Source organism: Gambusia affinis, linkage group LG01 (assembly GCF_019740435.1).
Source record: "Gambusia affinis linkage group LG01, SWU_Gaff_1.0, whole genome shotgun sequence".
In the NCBI taxonomy this organism is placed as follows: domain Eukaryota; kingdom Metazoa; phylum Chordata; class Actinopteri; order Cyprinodontiformes; family Poeciliidae; genus Gambusia; species Gambusia affinis.
The window spans coordinates 43,212,704-43,236,254 of NC_057868.1; the positions used below are offsets into that span (position 1 = coordinate 43,212,704).

A 23,551-nucleotide genomic window follows, 5' to 3' on the forward strand; every position below is an offset into this window, starting at 1 on the left:
AAAACAGTCTAATCTTTTCCTCGCTCTCTAAAAGTATAAACTACATTTTGTTGGTCTGTCACATAAAATGCACTAGCTTATGAATAGTTTTGTGGGGACTGCAGAACGTAGAGAGATCTCCCACTTCCATGGTGTAGATATTTACCTCTGACGGTGGTGCCTACGATTGTTTGTTTGCGATGCTCAATTGAGAGTGTTTGGCAGGCCTGTGTCCTGTCCCGCGGCGAGCAAACGATAAAGTCTGAACCTGTTTAGAAGCTCAATCAAAGGCCCCAATAGCTCATTAGCTCCCTGCATATTTACTCATCTAAGTGATGTCAGCAAGTTTTAATGGATGGCAGCTTTTTCCAATTACACAAGAGGGAGGCAGGCAAACTCTATCCAACGCTGTGCATGTGTGTGTGTCTGTGTGAGAAAGAGTCCGTCCATTTGATGTGGTGTTTACTCAGTTGAAAGCTGTCTCCTGTGTGGTCTCCTGACGGAGTTATATCCCTCCTTCAGATCGCACACATGCTCACCTGAGGCAGTTGTGCGCATGTTTATTACGCACGGGTTTGCGTGCACACGTTCATGTAGATGTTGGTCAAACGTGTGACACATCTGTCGAAAATTTTGAGGTACCTTCTGCCTTTATCATCTTGTAAAATACAGCGCATGTATGTTGCAGCATACAAATATACCCACGCGTGTACACAACGATTCAAGCTATAAACATTACAACAATGCTTCCATAATATTTACATGTTGTCCCACACACACACCCACACATGCACGCACACGCCCACACACACAACTTTAGACATGTGCACACACATCAAGTTGAACTATTTGGACTTATTTGTGTTTTACCTAAGAAAAAAACAAAAAACAAAAAAAAAAACATTAAACATTGTATTTTCTTTGAATTCTTAAGATGACTTCATACTTTACAGAGGCCTTTAAGCAGAATTGTCTTTTTTATTTTCTTGCATAAAATCTCAGACTAGTGGGAATAACTAAAAGTTTTTTGGTCAAAATAACAGCCAAGATGCACACACCTATTTTTTGACTTGTTTATTTAATTTTAGTCTTAAATTTATTTGTAATTAATTATTTAATTCTTTCACCACTTATAATTACTCCTGTATGCTCTGTTCACTTATTCGATTTTTTATTTATTTTTTTTTTTTTTACATAATCTTAAGCTGAAAACTGTCCGGTTTCTGGGAGAAATCAATTTCTTGATGTAATTCTTCTCTCACCTGTTTCTTAAAATATTTTCACTACGTTATTCTTTGCTAAATAATAAATTCATGTGATCAGTTAAACACCAATAGCTGCATGTCAACAGCGATTTATTTATAGGCGCTATTACATAGTTTTGGTTTAAAGAAGTAGCTCAAAACACGCAGAGTTGTGTGTTTGCTTATGCGTGGATCTGTGAAGGTTGTGCTAATGTGGCTAAATATGCATCTGTGTGAACACTCTGCCCTCCTGAACCTGGGATGCCCCCTGACACACATACACACACAAACTCAAACTTGAGTTGGAGGTGGGATAGCTGCAGGCGAGGAGGCAGGTCGGCAGCGATTAGAGGTCCTGTGTGCGTAATGGTTGCCATGTGCGGACCCATCTCACCCACCATTACACACACACACATGCGCGCACACCCGCACACATAACGCGCCCACCTCTCGAATCCCCTCCAAGATACCGTACACTTTTAAAAACATTAGCCGCTAATGCTTTAATGCCCTCACGTCGATGTTGTTTGACTGGAGCTAAAATGGCAGACACACAGGAATGCTGGCTTGTGTTTGTTTAATGTATGAGAATAGGTTCTGGCTAACATTTCATTCAGATATGATGGAGCTTCAGCCTAAGTGTGTGTTAAACAATGCTGCATTTAGTTTCACCCTTTTTCTCTAATTACATTTGTGTTTCTTGTGTAATTTCGGCGTACCGATTGGCACATTATTTTCTTTGGCTCAGACCATTAATCACAGGCCTCCATGCAAAATGCAGACCAGTGCGGACATTTACATGAGAATGGTGTGGCCATGTTGCCGAGGGAGTAATGACTAACGAATGCTGGGCATGGGTAGTGGCCTGTCACAGGAATGTGCCAGGTGTTTGTTTCGGCATGAAAAACAGCGTCTGACCTTGAGACGGGTGGCTGAAACCCGAGCCGCCTCCGCCACGTCTAAACGTCGGGCATGAGAAAGGCTCCTCCTTCCTCGTTTCTCTTCTGTTTGTTCTCTCTTTCTCCGCCTCGTACCTGTTGTTCCAGTCATAGTGATGTCGAGAGAGAAAAAAAAAAAAGAAGGAGTGGGAACGCACCCTCCTCCCGTGCCACGCTTCCGCGTTCTCCTCCCACTTCCATCGCATGTGGACGCAGACGCTTCGGTCATTGGGCGCGCGGCGGCTTCCTTGTCTTTGAGCTTGGGTGAATGTAAACATGGCCGCAGAGGGTGCAAAAACAGAAGTGTGATTGCGAGGGATTCGTAGAGTCAACATCATGGCTGATTGGCTCCACGAGGGAAAAGAGAGCACAGTCGAGAGACTATTTACAGACCAACAAAGAAACCTACGACACAGAGTTCATTTTTACTCAGTAAAAGTAACACTTTTGTCATCAATGAGTGCGTTACAAAAAGGGGGGGAAAAACAAAATCACTGTTCCTTTAAGCCTTTTATTTCCTTTAAAACTCCAAGTTCAAACAAGCAGAGATGAGTTTTGGATCATGTTCTCCAAATATCAAAAAAGAATCAAAAACTCTTTGATATATGAAAGCATCTCCAGAGTTTGTAACAATGGAGAGAGATATGTTCTCTGTTTAAATCCACACTCACATACATACACTAGAATGGGTAAGGTGTGGCCAAGAACCGCATAAAGAAAAAAAAAAATCAGCCTTCCACTTTTCAGCTCTGAAACAGAGAGGGGTAATTGTTTCTTAGATCTTGATTAGTAATTTGGAAGAAAGAAAGGTTGGTAATGTAACCAGAAGTAACTTGGCACTTGAGGCCAATTAGCGAAATCAGATTGGGGGCTAATATAGACACTGAAAGCAGCTCTGTAAGCTTGTCAATGAATGGACTGGGCTTTTACTGCTCTCCTCGTTGCTGAATTCAGTGCTTTATTTACATTTGAACCAATGATCTGTAAAGCCTACAGTAGGAAGTTGCTCCCCTCCACAGCCGCCTGCCACCCGCTGCTCGCTCATGATGCGATGGGGGTCTCCCTAAGAAGTAAATATTTAACAACGTATCTGCTGGCTTACTCAGAAATTCAACTTTTTACCATCCCATGTATTATGAGTAGCTGCTTCTGCTTGTTTGTTATTTCAGTAGAATTCGATAACAGATGAGAAAATGAGACGTTGTTTTTGTAAAACTCTATACAAATGCAAACGCTTTGTGCGCTTTCATTATCAGCTTATTTTATTCTGTTACCCCTCGAAAAAACTAATAATAAAGCTTCTAATATTAACAACAGTAATGTTAAAATGTTAATTTTTTTCTTTCTAGTCAACGAAAACTAACGAGGCCGACGTAATCTGAGAAAAAAGCGTTATGTATTGTGCGTTTCAGCGTTATGAGCTGCAGACCTCCCTCGATGATTCCTTTAGCTTTTTTGTACATTTAGAAGATGAACTCTTCACCTCTCTTCAGTTTGCACCAATCTATCACCTTTCCTATTCAAATATTGACCAACTAGGGATCAACTTGATTAATTTAGAAAGAGCTCTCCTTTCTTCTCGCTCTTTGTTTGACTGTTGTTTCTCTCTTAGTCATTCTCTCTCTCACACTGGTGGCGTGCCTCCTGGGTATAACACGTTCAAAATGCCTGTTCATTCCCTTCAGTGGAATCCAGGATCGGGTTAAGGTCTTTTAATGAACTGTGTGGCCAATGCTAGCCTCAACACCAATTAACCAGGCTTTAAATTGTGTTTTTTAATCAGACCAACCGATGACAAGAAGCAACACTGCCTGTGTGTAGATTTACAGTCCTGACACGCAGAAACTCTCAATCACTCTTCAGAGAAGGAAAGTTGGCTCCATGGGAGAGGATATGTTTCCATTTTAAGAGACGTTCATTCCCTACCCAGCTTCCTTTCTTATTTTCTCCTCCACCTCGCCTTATTTTATTGTTGACCCAAGACCTGTCTGACCCAGCAAAGAGGGCTGAAAACAGATCTGGCCCCTAAAATAGCGCCAAAGTCTTTTATTTAGAATCTCAAAGGCAGTGAGTCAAGGGTACATGTTGCCTCTGTCCAAAAACATGAAGCAACAGGAAGAGAATGTCTATTTGAGCACCCTGCCAACTTCCCAAGCCGAGAGGGAAAAACTGGTATTTTTATTATGCAGAGAGGACTTTGACTGTTCGACTGAGAATGCGTAGACCAGTGAACGTCGGTCATGGGGGGGAAAAGACAAAAAGAAATCAGTTAATACACATGTGCATGATTTATTACTTTGTTGTTCTAAATATAAAGCTATGCGACTGTTAAAACCTTATTTTTCAAATTTGAGCTTTGCTTTTTTGACAGATTTCCAACCAAATAGAATCCAGATAGATTCACCAATCTATTTATTAGTTGCAGCTGATCAATTCCCTATTACCATAATTGGCAGATCAACAAAATTCATGGTAGCAGCTCCATCCATTATATAATTTTTTTAGATATTTAGTATTTGGGCGTGCTGCGGTGGCGTAGGGGATAGCGCGACCCACGTTTGGAGGCCTTCAGTCCTCAACGCGGCCGTCGCGGGTTCGATTCCCGGACCCGACAGCATTTGCTGCATGTCTTCCCCCCTCTCTCTCCCCCTCCTCTGTCAGCCTACTGTCATATAAGGGACACTAGAGCCCACAAAAGAACCCCTGGTGGGAAAAAAAGAAGCTATTTAGTATTTAGATGTGGTAAACCTAATCGTTGCTGTTGATGGCGTAATGCTGTGGGCAATATTTTCCTGGCTCACAAATGTGAATTGAGCACCATTTGTATGATGGATATGTAGCAACATACGTATCCATTGTTGTTCACAGGTATTGAACAGCAATACCTGTGTATTGTTGTTCATCCCATCATGATCACAGTGAACCCAGGGTACCTCCCTGTGTTCACCTGTTGTCCCGTTTCCTGTCTTCCTGTTAAAGACAAGAAACTGAGGCTACAAATCACACTGACTAGATATTTACATAATGATTGACTGATGTGTCTCTCTGTCAGTTGTGACATTCAAATGGTAGGTTATGTTTTTTGATGAAATCAACACAAAAGCATGGATTCAAACTCTCCTCCATCAATAGTTCAAACTGCTACATGGAGAGTGGAAGATACAGCCTTGATGCATGTTGAAACTCTTAAAACCACGTGAGCATTGTTCAAACACCACAAGCTACCTGAATATTGTTGGTAGCCATGCCGGTACCTACAGTATATGGCCACAGTGTACCCATCCATTTTTGGGGATATAGAGCAGGAGACTGAACTGCATAGCCAACTTCCATTAATCTCAAGCTAGTTTCTTGAACAGCACAGTGAGTTCAGTCCATTCCAGTACCATCCACAGTCAAACTGCAAATCCATGTTGGTGACATAAAGTACGGGACAATATATCATGTTAATGATTTCAACACTGTGTTGAATTTATGTCACAAATAAATCTGACAGATCTGACTGCAGTACATCTGGATAGTTGAAGGGTGCACCCAAAAAGTGGTGGGTGAGCGTACAGGGCCCCGCAAGTTGAGCTCTTTAAAATGTAATTGTTTTTCTAGAATTGTTATGACAATCAAAGAGGGCTTGGAGAGGCCTCTGGCAGCACTTCTGCATATCACGATAGTTACAGGAAAATATGTTATTTTTGGGAGCAGGATCTGTGTGGAATAATCCCAGCTGTCTCTTTCATGACTCTCAGTTAAAACTTTCATGCATCGAGGATAAAGAGGAGTCGTCTTTCAGTTTTCATTAGAACAAATGTGTCAAAAGTTTTTAGCGTCTTTTGTAAACCCAAAATTTATGATACTAAAGAGGACAGCATCAAAGGCAGTCGTCTTTAAATACATTTGCAAGCTGTTATTTGTGAGGCTAAGATTCAGTTCTGAAGACCAAGCTGACCATACAACGTTGTTCACGTCTCGGATCTGTGTTTATAGAAATGGGTTTATGTTTGTACAAATCCAAGTGGTTTCCACATTAGTGTTTTTAAAACCAGAATGAGGAGTAAAACTTTCTTAGAAAGAAGGGAGACATGAAGCGAGTCCTGTTCCTGAGATTTATCCTGAATATTTCCTTCTGATTCCTTTCTTCTCCGTCCTTATCATTTCATCTCCATGTCTTTTCATTCTGTCTCTTTTTGCATATTCTCTGAGAATTGTCAGCGAAGCTCACCTACTGTTTCTAATCAGCTGCCTTTGTAGTGCCACAGCAGCAGAATACAGCTCACCCCGGCAACACTGACACATGAGGAGAAAAAGAACGCTTTTGGAACATTTGTTAAAAAAAATGACCCACCTTTTCTCTCTTTCTCCGTCCTACCATCTTGCTCTACGTCTGTCCTGTCTCACAGATAAAAATAGGCATGTGCACACAATCTTGTGCACATACAGACCTTGAGATAGAGTCGCAGACAGACTGGCATTAAGAATGACAAATACAGGAAGACAGATAAAAAAGGTAGACAGACAAAGAGAAGCTGAGTCCTGAAAACGACCCTCTTAAAATCCAGAAGGAATCGAAGCCGTCGGCACATTTAGAGTTGGCATGGCCAAATGTTGGAAAACGCTTTGTCCATTACTCGGGTCTTAAAAGCATCTCTTCGTCTCTGTCTCTTTTCTTTTGTCTCCTTGTTCCACATCTCTTTATCACTCTCCAACTCGGTTGTACTTCCTGTAACCCGGGTAGCCTTTATTCCTTTCGTTAAAAGAATTAGTTTGTACTTGCTCTGCAGCGCCTATTGAGTCGTCTTGCTTTAGTGTTTAGTGTCTATGGTCCTTTCATGCTGTGGGCAGAAAAATGGACCAGAGTGCATTCACCACTGTCTTTCTCTCAGTCCTGTTTAAACAAATGTGTGAATACCAATTGAACAAAGTGTGTTTTTGAACATAGCATAAAATAAACAGGTTTGTCTTTTTACTATCTGAAATTAAACCGAGCAAAGAAATCCGAAGTTTTTCTTAATGGGTGTAAGATCTGTATAAAAGTATGCACACATGAATCTGTGGCAATTCATTCTTACTGGAGTTTTTAAAACAAAATGCACAGTTTAAATGTTATTTTTTTTGTTATTTATTTCAATACAGTAATTTTTAAGATGAGTTGTTACATTTTGTCAGAACAAAATAAAAGCTATTCTGTAAATATATAAAATAGTAACTCTATTTAGATAATAATAATAATAATAATAATAATAATAATAATAATAATAATAATAATAATAATAATAATAATAATAATAATAATAAATTAATTAAATGTTTTGGGATTTTCTGTTCTAAACAAAAAGTGAAAAAAAACAAACATGATTCCTCCCCTCAGTTCCCCCAGACTAGCCAGCAGCAATTTGCAAATACCTGGCAGAACTGTGCATCTCATTTTATGAGCGACTTCTCAATGCAATACTGGTAAAAACATTGTTAGAGCTTTAATAAAGGAGAAGATGATGACTTCCTGAAGGCAGAGAAGGAGTTTTTGAAGAGACAGAGACTCAGTTTCAAGTCGTAAATCACAAAGTCAAATTTCTTTTAGGTCATATTTGATATATTTTGGATTTTCTTAACAACAGAAGGGAACATAGTTACTTGATTGTACTGTGTAATTGGACTGTGTGGCTGGAAAACCCATAATACTGCTTCTATAGATCAGATGTTCAGATGTCTTTGAGGGGAAAATTCAAGTCCCTCAAATTCTCCTTCTTACCTTGGATTTATATACTGCTTTGAATTTGTCCATTTCCGTAGTTTGAGTTCAAATGTAGCAGATAGAATTTTTTCAAAATATTTTAGTTCTACAAATAAAAATTCTGCTGCACAAATATTGTGAAAATTCTTAAGGCAAAAGATTAGCCCGCAAGACAGATAGTACATATGCATTTATGTTAAAAGAAAACCAGCAGCAATAGGTTGTAGTTAATGTTATGTGTTCATAGTGCTTTTAGGAGAGAGAATATGATGTTACAAATAAGTAAAGCTCAAAACAGACTTCAGCTCAAGAGGTGTCTGTGGGACTAGTCAATCATTTTATGCAATGCGGTAGCTGAGAGGACAATATTAATAATTTACACAGTTGAAGTAAACTTACCAGGTTTCCTTCATCTCTGACTACATAAGATAAAAAATGTTTCATGCCACTGAAGTGCAGATCTTGAGATTCAAGTCTTAAAGGGTCTTAGTCTTGTCAGAAGTCTTTGCATTATCGACATGAGTATTCTTTGAGTCCAAGTTGCAGACTTGATCTCCCATCATTGACTCAAGTTCAGATTCATTTTTAATGGTGATTTTATAATGACACTAATATAAAATCCCAGGTTGATTAGTGCAATACTACATGACTGGAGTTTTACTTGTAATAGTCACAGCTGGTTGTTTCTGTGTGAACACATCTCTGTGGCACTTCTGTCTTTAAAACAATTTATAATATTAGGACTTATTTAATTCAATTTACTTTAGTAAAGTAGCAAGTATTGAAACGTTCTTCAGTCAAAGGCTGACATTTTAAATGTCTTTTATTATTGTAATTAACTTGATCATAACTACTTATAAAATTTCTGGACAATTAGTTGGATAATAGACAAAGTCTGCAAACAAGCCTTTCTCATGAAGTTTTCATCCAAAAGCAACTTTCTTCTGTCGCCTTTTTTTGTCTCAGTAAAAAATTGGGTTAATTTCAAAGAGACCCTGATTTCTTTTTTATCACCTGCTGTGTTTCATTAAATAAGCCTTGATGCTGACAAAATACATGCACACACACACGCTCTCTCTCTCATATGTACACACACAAACACACCTTTAACCTAATTAAAATGGCCTGCTTATGCGTTAGGGCATAGCAGGGGTCGCAGTTAAGCATGTGAAAGAGGGGAGGTGTTGCAGGCTGGGGGGTGCACAAATCTCGACTTAAACGCAAAGAGATTAGACAACTTTTGCAAGATATTAGCTGTTCAAAAATGAGAAAAATGTCTTTAAGCTTCTTGTACAAGAGCTGGCTGTGTGGACAAGGCCTGCTTTTGTTTCATTGACAGAGGCATGGATTACAGGCCAATTAATGTGTGTGCATGGGTGCATTTCAGTGTTTATTAGACCATAAAAAAAGAGGCCAATATCGGCACCAGTTTCATCTGCAATTAATACACAAGCACTCCACATATAATTACGTATAATTATATATTGTACGAAACAATCTTATTTGTGATTGGCAGGTTTACGAGGGATGGCAAAGAGGTGACAGTGGTATTAGTGGACAAGCGTTACCCGAAAGGAAATCATTTTTTCTCAGCTGGGAACAAGGACCATTGTTTTATTGCTCTGTATGTAAACCGAAAGTACAATAAAAAACCCCAGATAAGAACAATTTATTTTACATTACTTGTTCGACAGCTTTAGAAAGCCAGAAAAGTAACATCTCCAAACTATCATGACTGGACTATATGAGTCAGTTTGTTGCTTAAATTTATAAACATTTATTAAGGTAAAGTCCAGATTAGTGTGCTTCTGTTAAACATAGTGCTGTATAAACACATATGTGCATATGAGTAAACTTCTCCATCGCCATTGTGTTTATTTTTAAATGGATGTCGATGTGTGTATCAACCAATGCAGATGTGACCTACTAAATACATAAACGAGATAATCCATTCTGATAATGAAGTTTCAATTGTCCTATATCTTGAAAAACCTTTAAAAAGGACACAAAGTTGCAGAATTTGATATGGTTTATATGGCTCACCACATATGGTGCCTTTATCTCATGGGGTGACAACAAAAGTTACAATGAATTTGCATGCAGACTTTGTGAACAATGTGCAATTGTGTGTTTCTACAGACAGAAGAATATGGCTATATGCCAGCTGACCACTAAAGTGGTCCATTTGATGTTTTCTAATAAATCGTAAATTTAAAGACAGTTTCCCAGTTAAAACAAATACATTGAGACTGGTTAGACTAACATTTATTATTTCCCTTGGAATGAAGATTCTTTAAAAACACGTTTTGCTTACTCTTATGAAGAACCGCAAGAATGAGATCTGATCAGTCTCTCAACACACCACAGCAACAATTAAACTAGACTAAAGAGCAACGTGCCTAGAAGCAAAATCACTCCCTCTTTATGGGAAACAGCAAAGAGACAGTTCACACCTGGACAACACATTTTTATACTTTTAGTAAAACCATGAATCTGACTGAATGGCCACCCACAAAGCCATCTCCAAGGGTGATGGCTTTGTGCAACAAAAATACTTAACCTTAATTCATGGAAACTCCACATTTCCATCTGTATTCCTTCACACAAGTTCTAAAACTAATTGTAATTGAACTGTAGGTCGATTATTCTTTATATCCTGCCTTTTTCAGTCATTCTGTCATCAGATGTTTTTGTACAGCTACAGAGAAAAAGAAGAGATAGTCTGCAAGAAGAAGAGTGTTTACTGAAGCCTTTTTCTGCATGATAAGAAATCCCCAGAGTCCCTGTTGTGTGACAAGGCCCGGCTCTTGTCATCAGAGAGCTCCTGTTGGGGCTGAGAAATCTCCACTCCTAGCCCCTCCTGTTAACCCCACTTTCCCTCATCACCAGCTTAGAGAGAGGTGGGGAGACGATGATCAGACAGTGTCCAGACAGAGGCCATGTGAGTGTGTGTCATATGGAACAGATTAGGCGCTAATGACTCCCACTGCATTTTATGCTCTGCCCCTTCTGCGCTTATCCAGCGCTTCCCACTCTTCTTAGAAACACATCTCACTTGTTCTTCCTGGTTGGCATCATCCCTGCACAGAAAAAAAAAAAAAAATGAAGTTCTTCTCCAGCCGCAAAGTCAGATGGATTTACCCTCCTGTCAACCCATTCACCCCGTTCTCTATTCTGTTCTCCTGATGTAGTCTCAAGTGAAATGAATTCACAAAAATGAAGACAATTTCCTTAATTTGGTGTCTCAGATTGCCTTTATTTTCAGAAATAAAACCATTTTAAAATCTAGTTTTTTCTAAAAACATCATAGAATGTTTGTGGTTATTTACTTTGAGTGTCTAGAGTGAATTTAAATGATTTCTGTTATAAAATTTGAACTCAAATGAACTTCCAGTTCACATTTCCTGTATTACCTTGGCCATTTTATCTTAAAGTGGGCTCTTAGATATTCAAGAAGTTCAAACAGAGTATTTTCTACTTCTCTGTAAGCAAAAAAAAAAAAAAAATCAAGTAATCACACAATAAATTAAAACAGGCTTGATAATTTTCATTTGCTTGATTGGTTGTTTTTCTTGTTTCTCTCTCTGTTTTTTTTGTTTAGTTTTTTTTTTTTTACCAAAGACTAGATGACAAAAAGTTTATTGATCTGTGGGTGGGGGTACTTGCATTACACCCAATCAATATACCAATGTATCATTTGAAAATGTCATCAAAACAACATTATCAGTTATTGCAGTGATTTTTAGATTAATTTATTGTCCGGCAAAATTTGTTACAGACTTACTTCAATAGTGATTACAGGCCATCTCGTATGGCTTAAAGTTACTTCTAAACCTTTGAAAAATGTCACTGGAATATTTATTTTACTGCATTAGTGGTGTTGTTATCCTAACTTTTTGTGTTTGTAGGACACGTGAAATCAGTAAAAAAATTCACAGTCCTTTTTCCAGCGCAAGAAACTAAGTTCCGGCAGTATGAGTGCAAAGGCGCTGTCATAGAGAGCAGATGCTTTGTCAGGTTTAGATGAGCAAAGATGTAATGCAAGAAAGTTAGAATAGTAAGGAAAGACCTTGTTGAAAGTGAATCAGAAAATGTGTGAAAGTGTTGACAGAAGGTGAAAAAAACTCAAAAGACACATTACTCACGTGAGTTTCAGAAGTCCTTTCAACATTATATTGTACAATAAACCCGTTTTTAATGGAGGATGACCATATGAGGGCAGTATGTTTAAGTTTCTGCCACTTCAGGAGTTGACCTCATCATCGACCTTCACTCGGCTCTTCGGCACCCTGCACTTCCCGTATCTGTGTGCCATTGACACTGGCATTCTTTCACGTTAGCGCATCGCAGCGCTGTAGATAGGCCTGCCAGACGCCCCCCTGCACTCTCCTAGTATCTTTCCAGCACACAGAGAGACACTGTTAATTGGTAACTAAACTTTATGGTTACCGAGGAACTCATAGTTCGACTGTCCTCTTCGAAGACGCACGAGATAGCATGTCGGCATTCGGTGAGTTGGGACTGCCTGGTGTGAGCGTTCGGGATGTGGCTTTAGTTTGCGGCGTTGTGTATGGTTGAGGGTAAAGGCATGCTTGTCCTGCGGTCGTTGTCGACGTCTTCCGATACGGATGGCCGTCTTGCGTTAAAATGCCTACCAGATGGGTGAACTCTAAATATTTGCTTCTGTCGTGGTGTTTGTCTTGGAGATAGTTCGTCATGGAGAGCATAGGCACGTGAAACAGCAGAGCAAAAACTAATTTGTCAAGTTTTAAAACCATTGCTTGAAAAACTTTGTTCCTGTCGTACCCTGTTGATGCTAATCTACTTCATTGCATTAGAATAAGCTCGTTTCTTTTTCTTGTGCAAGGACATATTTTTTTTGTCTTTTGACTCTTCAATCAATATTAATAAAACGGTCTAGTTATCTATTTCCCCCTTCTTAAACAAGGAGAAAATCAATACTCATCTGTCATGGTTTAACCACTGAATGTTATCACTTGTCCTAGAGATTAGCCCTCCACAGCATCTTATCCACACATTTTCTGCTTACTGAAGTTATTCCCTTTAGAGACATTGAGACTCGTTTTAATACATTGGGTATTTTTAAAAGTGGTTTAAGCTACCCATTTTGCTGCTTTTTTAAATTATAGATATTTTCCATTAACACAGTCCACATACAGCATTTAGATAGTCAGTCCCTTCTACTTCCTCTTTTTCACTCGCGGGCCAGTTAACCAGTCCCTTTTGACGGGCCTTTTGCTCTGTCATGCTGCTGCGGAGGGTCATCCATTTCCCAGACTGTCACAGCGCCCGACCAGATCCATCCTTCAACCGTTTCTCATCTTTCAAGCCCTGACCACTCTCCTCCATCCGTCTGTCAGACCACGACTTGACCTCTCACCTTTGGAGGACCGCCCATCTTGTTACCCCTAACCTTCTGTTGATTGTGTCTCTGCCAACCATGGCTGGGGATGTTTTCTTTTTTCTGCTATTAGACGCTTTAATTTAGGTAAAACTACAGAAAAGATCTTTACATTCTATACAAATGGATAGTGTTGTATGATGACATAATGTACTTTGCATAATTAAGGATACATTTAAAGGTGTTTCAACAATAAAATAGTGTTTAGTTAAAAATAATTGAGATTCAGTTGGATTAAGGAGTATTTCAGTCCACATAATTTTTTATATGAGTTTATTGCAAATTTTATAATAATTTAACAACTCAACAATGCTTGTAAGGTTAATTTTATTATTCCACCTTCTTATTTCTCTAGTCTCTAGTCTGAATTCATGTAATCACTTCCAACAGAAAAGAATGACTAAAATTACATTTAATCTGTAATTTTCTTTAGCATTTTGGGATTATGTTACTAAAAATATCTAATATACTGTTATCATTGAGTTTGATTTGCTTTTTATTCTGCTCTGTTCTTCTCTCTGTCTATTCAGTTTTCATCCCATTCTTGTTGTCTTTGTAAATCTAGATCAATGAGTCCAATTTGGACTGGTTCCATTCCAGTCCAGCTTGATTAATGGCTCTATGAGGAAGCATCAGCATTGCCTTGTCCTCATGTTCTTCACACACTTATGGACAAACTCTGTCTCTCACACACCCACGCAGACAGCCACTCGTTTCCACCACTGCTGTCCTGTAATTGATGACAGAAGCCGTGCATTTGCAAGCCAAATGTGGAAGAGGAAGACAGAGTAAACTTCACTTGTAACCCTTTTCCACAGATCCCGTCTTTCTTTCTCTCCTTTCCTATCTGTTTGCGTCCCCTGCCTCGCTGTCTACACACCCACTCTCTCATTAGCCGTTTGTCACATTGATATGAAGGACCGGGGCGGCATTGTGACATGCTCAGGAGGCAATATAAATATTTGATTAGCCCTAATGGAAATCGTCACTGTGTACTAATTGCACCACATATTATCTGAGGTGCCAGATCAGCGGCGGACATCCCCTTTGATCCTTCCTCAGTCTGATGTTCTCTGCTTCTCCTTTCCCATCTCAGCTGGTCTTTCTTGTGTTTATGTAGCTTATTTTTGGGTCACATGTCTCTTTCTGACTTCATGTCCTTGTCACAGTAGACTGATTTCATTTCTTTCTCTCAGTGTCTCCATCTGTCTCCATTCTCTTCCTTCTTGCGTTGTGGGGGTTTTCTTCCGGTGCCCTCCTTTTCTCTTTGAGGTAGCTGAGACTAACTAGCTGCCAGAGCTAAATACGACCATAAATGGCTGCACATAGGTGACCAGAGAGTAATTCACAGAAGGACAAGCACATGGACAGTTATGCAGCTTGTGACGTAAACCAACTATTTAACCGATGATCTTACAAACAGACTATAAAACAAAAAATACAAATGTAAACAATGCAGCAATTTGAAAATAAAAGAAAACAATTGCCATGTTTCTTTTACTGTAATCCTGGGTTTCTCAAAAGTATTTGTATCTCTAACCTTTTCATGTTTTGACACATTACAAAGACAAACTTAATTCTATTTATATATTTTGTTTTACACTCCAACAAAAACAGAAGGCAAACTATACATGTTTACAAGAAAATAATACTTGTAAATATGTGCAAGTATTATTTACTTGTACATGTTTACTGAGTATTAATGTATTAAGTAATATATTAATACTCAGTATGTATTAATACTGAGCCCCTGTTACTCTGATGCCCATAAATTAAATCCATTGCAACCACCTGAGTATAGTCATTTAATATTGGTGTAAGTACAGCTTAGCTGATGTATTCATAGCCAATGCAGCAAACACAAAAGAAAGCCTTTTGGTCAGATGAAGCCAAAATCTCACTTTATGGGTTACATAAAAACGAAAGCAACACCAAATACATCTTTGCTTTAGTGAAACATGGTGGCATCGTGTTGTGGGAATGTTTTCTTCACCGCAGGGAGGGAAGTAGGTCACACAGGAGAATGGATGGAACTCAATAATGAGTATTCCTGGAAGAAAAAGTTGTTCGAAGATATGAGACTTTAGAGTGGAGAGGGGCTTTACTTTTCATAAACATATGAAGATCTGTTGTGGAATAGCTTAGACAATAATAGTTGCTCAAATGACCCAGTCAAAGTTCAAGCTTAAATTGAGAATCTATGGCAAAACATGAAAGTTGTTGCTCACAGACTCTATACCATCTAATTGAACAAAGGCTGTTTTCCAAAGAAAGATAGTGCCGGTTTGGTCTATCACTCTGCATCCTGACACTTTCACAAGACACTGTTTACATTGTTTAAACAAAGTGACATGTACTGTTTAAAAAAAAAAAAAAATAAACAGAAAAAAACAGAAAAAAACTTTATAACAACCAGCTACACTTTTTTTCATTGTCAAGGCATTGCTGTGAATGCAGATCATTTCCTTTCCTTGTTTTTTTTTTTTTTTTTTTTTTTTTATGATCAAAGCTCGTCCTCTGAGGCACCGTTTTAGATGTCCAGACTTTTTTCCCCTTTTAGAAATCCTTCGTCATCCTCCATCCTGTTTGTATTTACTTGTTGTTATTTACGGTGTGTCTCCTGTAAAAGATCTGTCACATTGTTTGCTGTTGGCTCTCCCCTTTTTTCTTTCTCTCCTTCTCTCACCCTCCCTCGGACGTTTCCATTTAGCCAAAGACAAAACAAGTTAATGAGATCGGAAGTGCGGGCCTATCAATGGGGAATCAGTATTCAAAACTAGACCTTGTCTGGACACAAACAGCAGGAAGCCAAACAAGAACCCCAGTGCTGCTGAATGGGAGGACGGGGAGAGGGAACGAGAGACAGAAAAGGACTGAAATAGTGGGTGAGAGATTGTTGTTGGCTGGGTGAAGGGGGGAACCCATACACACTGTGGTGGTGCTGAATAAGTTTTATTTGTGCCTTCTTTTTATATGAAAAAAAAAAGAAATGTAGATTTGGATTTTTGTTTAAATGAGCTGCTGTCTTCAAAACAAACAAGAAAAGATACTGTTATGTATTAACGTTTGTATATGAATTGTTATTATTTTCCCCTGATTATCATTTATTTGTTCACTTTTTTCCCCATAATGCTAATACTTTCAGCATTATAAAAAAAATTAAAATAGCTATTTGCCTCAGCATGATCTGTACTCGGTGTTCTAAATAAAGACTGAGCAACACTCGGGGTGGAAGCTGCTAAATGGGTCATGGGACAGTGAACTTCTCATAGTTTTTATTTATATATATATATATATATATATATATATATATATATATATATATAAAGTATGATGTTATGGATAAATGCAAAGCAACATTGTGATGTAAAATAATATCTCAAGCTTTGAACATCTCCTGGGCAGGAGATGTGAAAATGGAAAGAACCTGAAAAATCTCCAAACTTCATAACATATGCTTTCCCTCTTAAACTGAAAATCAATTCAAGAATAGCCAAGAGCCCCTTGGGAACTCTAGAGGAGCTGCAGAGACAAACAACTCATGTGGAACAATCTTTTGACAAGACCACTATTAGTTATGCGTGCCACAAACTGGCTTTTTGGGAGAGTGGCAAGAAAAAAAGTTGTTGTTGGGAGGAAAAAAATAGAAATCCCCTCTATAGTTTCCACAAGCAATGTAGAATACCTAGCAAACATTTGGAAGAAAGTGCTCTGGTCAAATGAGACCAAAACTCAACTTGTTGGTCAACTTGCAAAATACTTTGTGCATAGAAAAATAACAAAGCTTAAGCTGTAAAAAGAAAAATTAGCAACAATTTAAGTCTCTAGATATGGAAAGAAGGTAAAGGCAAACTCTAAAACACTTCTAGATGTAATTTCAACCAAATGTATTTATACACAGTAACTGAATAAAAAAAATACCACATTTGAAAAAGATTTAAGTTTAGAAATTTGAGAACAATTTGTCTTCCTCCTTTAATGTCATAAGTATATACTACTCTGTGTTTTTCTATCTCATAATATCCAAATAAAATGCAGCTACAAACATCGCAAAACAACAAAAAGTGCTGTGAAAACTTTTGAGCAGCACTGAGTGCCACTCAATACAGAAGAAAGTACAGCACAGAATTTGACCTTTGTTTTGTGTGCATCATTCATTGCTCTTGTATCTAACGGTTCGTACAATCTTGAGACACTTCCCACATACGAAGTAGCGCATACACGAGCAGTACCAAAGATAGCGGAGATAGAGGGAGAGAGGAGGAGAGGAGGTGGGGAAGGAAAGCCCCCATTATCTCATGTGGAGGGGCCACCTGAGCTAAAGACGGCCATTTGTTCCAAAATCGACCTGTCGACCCCCACCTAATTACCCACCAATTATTTCCAAATGGACCACGCTCACCCCACGCCCTGATCACTTAAAAAAGAAGAGGAAGAAAATTGCCTGTCTCTTTCTGTCTTTCTCTTTATTTCTGCGCGGCCCTGCCTTTCTTTTTCTCCTTTCTTTTCTCTCATTTCAGCAGTTAGTGCCTATTGTTGCCTTGTACTCCCTTTGTATCCTTGCTTCTAGGTGTTCACTCTAGGTGGTAAATCATCAGGAGGATTGCTGCGCGGGCAACTTTGTATCATTGTGTCACCGTCTTCTGTGTCTGTTCCTCCCACTCTGCGGCTCTCGGCCTCTTTGGCACCGGTGAGTCTCAGCAGGCCTCCGATGTGTATCGACGGGTCCGGCATTCAGGAGCCACCCGCCGGAGAAGAAGGCTGTGCCCCTGTTCCCAGAATTCTTTGTGGTCAGCCTTCATTGTTCACCACCACTTGTATACAGTATTGTCAGAGCGATTGTGGGCCTCGGCGCTCCCTCGCCCCGAGGACGACCAGAGAGCAAGCGGCGCGGAGGAGGGAGACGAAGGCAGAGAGGATGAAGAGGAGGAAGGGAGCATTGTGTCTCTCGCTTACCATTCTCCTGCCTTCCCATCTGTTTCCTTCTCTTCCTTCCTGTTTCTGTGGGATAATGAGCAGATTACTAAGCGCTCCGCTGCAGCTCCTAATAGGGGAAGTCATGGCCGGGGAAATACAACGAATCAGTTTGAGATATCATCTGCCCGAGTGGGGCAATAGTTTTGAACTCTGACACCTCGCTGCTGGCAGGCCGACTTTGATCACTCGATTGCCGAGCGAACGAGCGTCTCGACGTCTGCACAACTTGTAAAGCGAGCAGGGGATTGTTGTAATTGTGTGTTTTCTGCCATTTTGCTCATCTTGTAAACACAGAAATCTGTTGTTAGTAGCTTGTTATAAACTCCACCAGCTGCTAGTAAATTCATAGCACCTGCTGTGGATTGCTGGCGATGGCCTGGGTGCAGCAAGGTTAATTTAACTTTTATCACATCTTTAGTGATTCATGAATCAAATATGTTTCCCCCACATATTTATGTTGTTAATAGTTGCACCAAGGTTTGTTCAGGTTTGGTTTGCTCCATGCACGATCCAGTTAAAGTGAGAAAACTGCTTGCAGTTTTCATTTTGTTAATGTATTATGGCATATTTACAATTAGCTGCACGTGCTCCTACATTTTGAATGCTACAACCTGCTTTTTAATTTCGTTATCGGCAGTAAAACCCTTTTTACTTGCCTGCATGTTATTTTGTTTATTGATAGCAATGTATGTTGACATTTTATGAAAAGTCCAAACCTTTCTGCATTCATTTTGTGTTGAAATTTCTATTAGGAATGACCATTGATATTTCCAATTGTCAAATATTATTAACTTCTCTTTTTTTTTTTTTTTTTTGCAAAGATCTAACAATACTTAATCCAGATTAAAAAACACTTGTCTTTTTTTAGTTGAGTGAAACACATGTAAAGTCAATTCAACCTTTTTTTCCATACCTGTACTTTTTTAAAATGTATTGCTTTGACGGCCAGATTAAAATCCCCACAGGGATAATTTAGCCCCAACTGATCTAATCCCGTCACACATATTCTGCAGAGTTCAGAGGTACGCGGCTTAGTGTGTCTGTGTGTGTTCCGCTCGTTGCGGACTGAGACGGCACTGCATACGGGCCTCCTGGCCGGGTTTGAAGCTAAGTGGATTAGCATATCTCCCATGTCAGTTCCTTTCACCATGACAGCCTGATGACATGGGACTGTGTGACGGTCTAGACCCACCTGATGTCCCGAGTTTAGGCCTCCTAGCAGGTGGTCTCCGCTCTGGGTAGGGGGAGAGATGAAGGAGTTTTCATTTTGAGCTGAGACTAAAGGGCAGCACGATTTTTTTCAGCCTCTTTTTTGCGTGCGAGAGTAAATGTGTTGGATTTTCTCTCTAGATCTCATCACTTCTTTGTCTCGTTACATTTGCTATACATGATCAATAGTTTAATACTTACATAGACTTATTTATTATCCAGGATGTATTTTATGTCTGTTAATCCTTTTTTTCTACAATGTTTGTGCTCAACACAAGTTAAAATGACTAAAAAGAAAACTTTGTGATGTTGGCAGTGTCTTGGTGTGGAAAGGCTTTTTTTTTTTTTCCAGCAAGTTATATTTAATCAACAATGCAGTCAAAATATCACAAAAACCCTCAAACCTCACGTTATTTGTGAGATATTTACAATTTGTCTGTAAATATCTCACTATTAATGTCCTAAGGTCCTAATTCTACTTATGGTTTTGACGTCCAAGTGGACGCTTTTGAAATATGAGAGATTAGGACCCCTGATTAATCTCTGGGGTTAGCAGGAAATTAGCTATTTCCTGCTAATAGGTAATATTTAATGGAGACACAATTCTTAAAGAATATGAGAATCAGAGCAGAAGACGACTTCTTTTTGAATGAAAGGAAGTCAAGTTTAAATAACCAAAACTGCAAAAGTGTGTGAAATGATCTGTACCGATTTGTTATGTCTGGATTTCTGTCAAAACACAGAGCTAAATGATTCTAGAAGTGATTCTCCACCATCCTGTATGCTTTGTTATACAGTATGACAAACTCTAAACCATAAACGTTTGCCTTGCCTCGATTCTTATTGACTGAATTAAACAAAAGGTATAGTCGAACAGCTTCTACTCTCAGTGCTGCAGCCGTTCTCTCGTCATGCACCGTAACCAGACGGTTTAAGTCCGCCAGTCTTGCGCAAATCCATCCCAAACACATAAAAACGACATGTTTCACTGAAACATATGATTAGAACAACCTTCGCTCGAAAACGAATCCCTACATCATCCGGAGACGTTTTTACACCCCTAAAATTACAGTTGTACAGTCTTTGCTGTGATTGATAGACACGAACAAAGTTATAGTGCAGTTGTTGTACATTTTAGAGATTGCTTGTGAAAATTAAATGACAGAATGTATTTCTACTGTTGACACCACACCAAGTCACTTTTATGTGATTACCCTTACGAGACAATTAGTAGTCAGATACGTTTTTTTACTTTCAACGCTTAGTATACGTGGGATCCATTCCTTTCTGTTACATTAACATACTCTCTATAATTTTCTTCTTTTTACATCATATTTTCTGTCATCCATACTCTTATTTTATCTTCTATCTTCTGTTCGCATTTCCTTCACTTCCTTAACATCCTGACTCATTGTCTTTTCATTTAGTGTAATTCTTTCCTTAACCCACTAATTCATTATACTCTGTGACCCACCCAGTCATCTCACTCTTTCTCTTTCTTTCCTCCCCCACTGCCATCCTCTTCCCTCAGTCTCGTGCTGGCCTATCCAGGCAAAGCTAACACTTTTGTCAGGGTGATTAATAGCATGCCCGATTGTCGTTAATTTGCTGGCTAATGACTAGAGGGAGCAGGCGAGAGGAGAGGAGAGAAGAAGAGAAGAAGCAAGGCATGGAGTGCAATAGATTGATGCAGTGAATGCTGCTCCCAGTTACACTTTCTCACAGAAATGCACCGATGCATGTATGCACACATAATTCAGCAATAGTGATATGGCTACTATGGGTGTGTAGGCTGATGGAATAGTTTCTGTTGTTTTTTTTACATTATTTGGATAAGCATCAGTACAGACTGAAAACAGCAAAGCTGAGATTCCCAAACTTTTCAAGATAATTTTGTTTCAGATATTTTTTGGCTCTGATTAGAGCCTCGATCATCGATCAAAATCAAGTCGTTTTGACAGCCAGAGATATCTGTTGAACGTCCTCCAATCTATAAAACTGTACTTAAGCCGTACTGAGGTTTTAAGACTGAGATGAGAAAATAATCTTTCTCTCCTACACCTATTTACAGTTCCTTTGCCAAAGTGTATATACTCGTTCAACTTTTTCACATTTTGTCTTTTGAAACCACAAGCTTCATTGTATTTCTACTTGGATTTTATTTGCTAGGTGAAGAGAAATACTTAATCATTGTGAAGTACAAAAAATTATATTTAATTTTTAAAATAGGAAAATGTGGTAGATTGGGTTTTTTTTCTTAAGCAAAGACAAGTAAGCTGATCAGAGCTTATACATCTTATCTTATCTTATCTTATCTTATCTTATCTTATCTTATTTACCTTTCTTTTCTTTTCTCTTCTTTTCAGACTTGGGATGAAGTCAAATATAAGTCCCCCTGCTTGAAACTTATGTTCAGCTTATCACATAAAATCCCACTAAACATTTGAATTGAAAAAAAAAAATGAAGTTCAAGGTGTATGAATATTTTTGCTAGGCATTGCAGCTCTTTAGAAGGAAAGATGAAATATGATAATTTACTAAAATAAAACAAAAACAAATTCGAGCTCCCCCTTGTGATGATTCTCCTCTCTGTTATGATGTAATGAAGTTATGCTCGTCCTCTTCCTCTCCTCCTGTATTGTTTTTCTTTGCTCATTTTCTCTCTCTGTCTTCTTTCCTCCTGAAACTCTTCCATTTTTAATCAGCTTCTTTCAACCCTGACACCCTCCTCCGCCCTCCCTCGCCTTCCCCCATGGGTGATGTTTGCAACTCAATTTGGCAAATGTAACTCAGTATTGATTATTATTAATATTTATCATGTTTGTGAACATGTTTTCCTCCAGTGCTATTAATCTGCCCTGTTAATAAATGTCTGCTGCAGCCCTGTGCCAGAATCCCTGTGGGACTATTTCACCATGAAACAAACACACACACACAAACACACACACACACGCATCCTCGCGCACACCTGCTCTCAGCTGCAGGAGGCTGCCTGCTGTCCTCTTGCTTGCCTTGAGGGTTGAACTTAGCATACACGCGACACATGCACTATATCGGAGGACGGAATGGCTCCAGGCTGCTCCACGCAAATGACACGTCAATAAATCGGCCGCAATGTACTGACACCCAACACAAACAAAAATTGCATAAGTACTCTACACTTAACTTACAGTGGCCAAGATTGTGTGTTGGGACCTGAAAAACCGCTAAGATGTTCCTGAATTATTGTCATTTTCTTATTGTGTAATCAGTTGAGATGAAACAAATTAAAACCAGTCCTTGACTAGGCCATTCTAACATGGATGATTATGCTTTGTGCTAAGCTCTATCATTGTAGCTGTGTGTAGGGTTGTAGTGGTGGATGAAGATGAACCTCTGGCGCAGTGTGTGTTCTGTTTTTAACCTCTGGGAATAGTGTGTTCAGAGTAACATTCAGTGCTAGTTTTTCTTGTCATATTGAATCTTGTGTGGACAAACAGATAATGGTGCAAATGTTAATCAGCGTAATCACGTATGTTCGAGGACATACATAGCCATTCCCTGCATGGTGTATTTATGAGGAAGTGTATGTTGGTGTGTGTTGCAGCATCATCTTCTTTAGCTTGTTTTCCAACAAATTCTACTTTGTGAGAACTTGCTGCTGCTTATGGGCCCGAGAGCCCATAAGCAATGGCTGCGTTGAAAGTAACTGTCAGAGTTATGCTATAGAAATTAATGAAAAATGAATGAATGTCATACACACACTATGTGTGTGTATGCGTGGGAGAGGGGATGTGCTGACTTCAGATTTTAACTGCTAAATTATTGTCGTTTTAATTCACTGCGTCAAATTAGATCATGAACAAAAATGATTTCATTGCACATTTTCCTACTCACACGAGAAGTGCAGAACGTGACTCATCACAGCATGTAACACAACATAAGCATCACTACAATTAGAGCATGTCCTGGCTATTGTGGAATTATTATGTAAAGCAGCTGTGCTTATGCAACTGTGGTTCTTTCTTTCTTGCCGTCTCGCATTCTTTCTCGCTCGCCGTCTTTTTCTCACCGAGCC

General features: G+C 39.0%; 1 protein-coding gene across 12 annotated transcripts in view; it reads left to right on the top strand.

Annotated features, from left to right (window-relative positions):
* Positions 1-23,551, top strand: part of prdm16 (PR domain containing 16) — a 208,666-nt gene that overhangs the window by 38,839 nt on the left and 146,276 nt on the right. Inside the window, exon 1 of one of the 12 annotated variants that reach the window (XM_044125491.1) lies at positions 12,273-12,396. The exons of the other annotated variants lie outside the window; for them this stretch is intronic. Coding sequence (XP_043981426.1) covers positions 12,384-12,396 — 13 coding nt within the window. The 5' untranslated portion in view covers positions 12,273-12,383. Of the gene's footprint in view, positions 1-12,272; positions 12,397-23,551 lie in introns of those variants that run through there. 12 annotated transcript variants of the gene reach the window in all.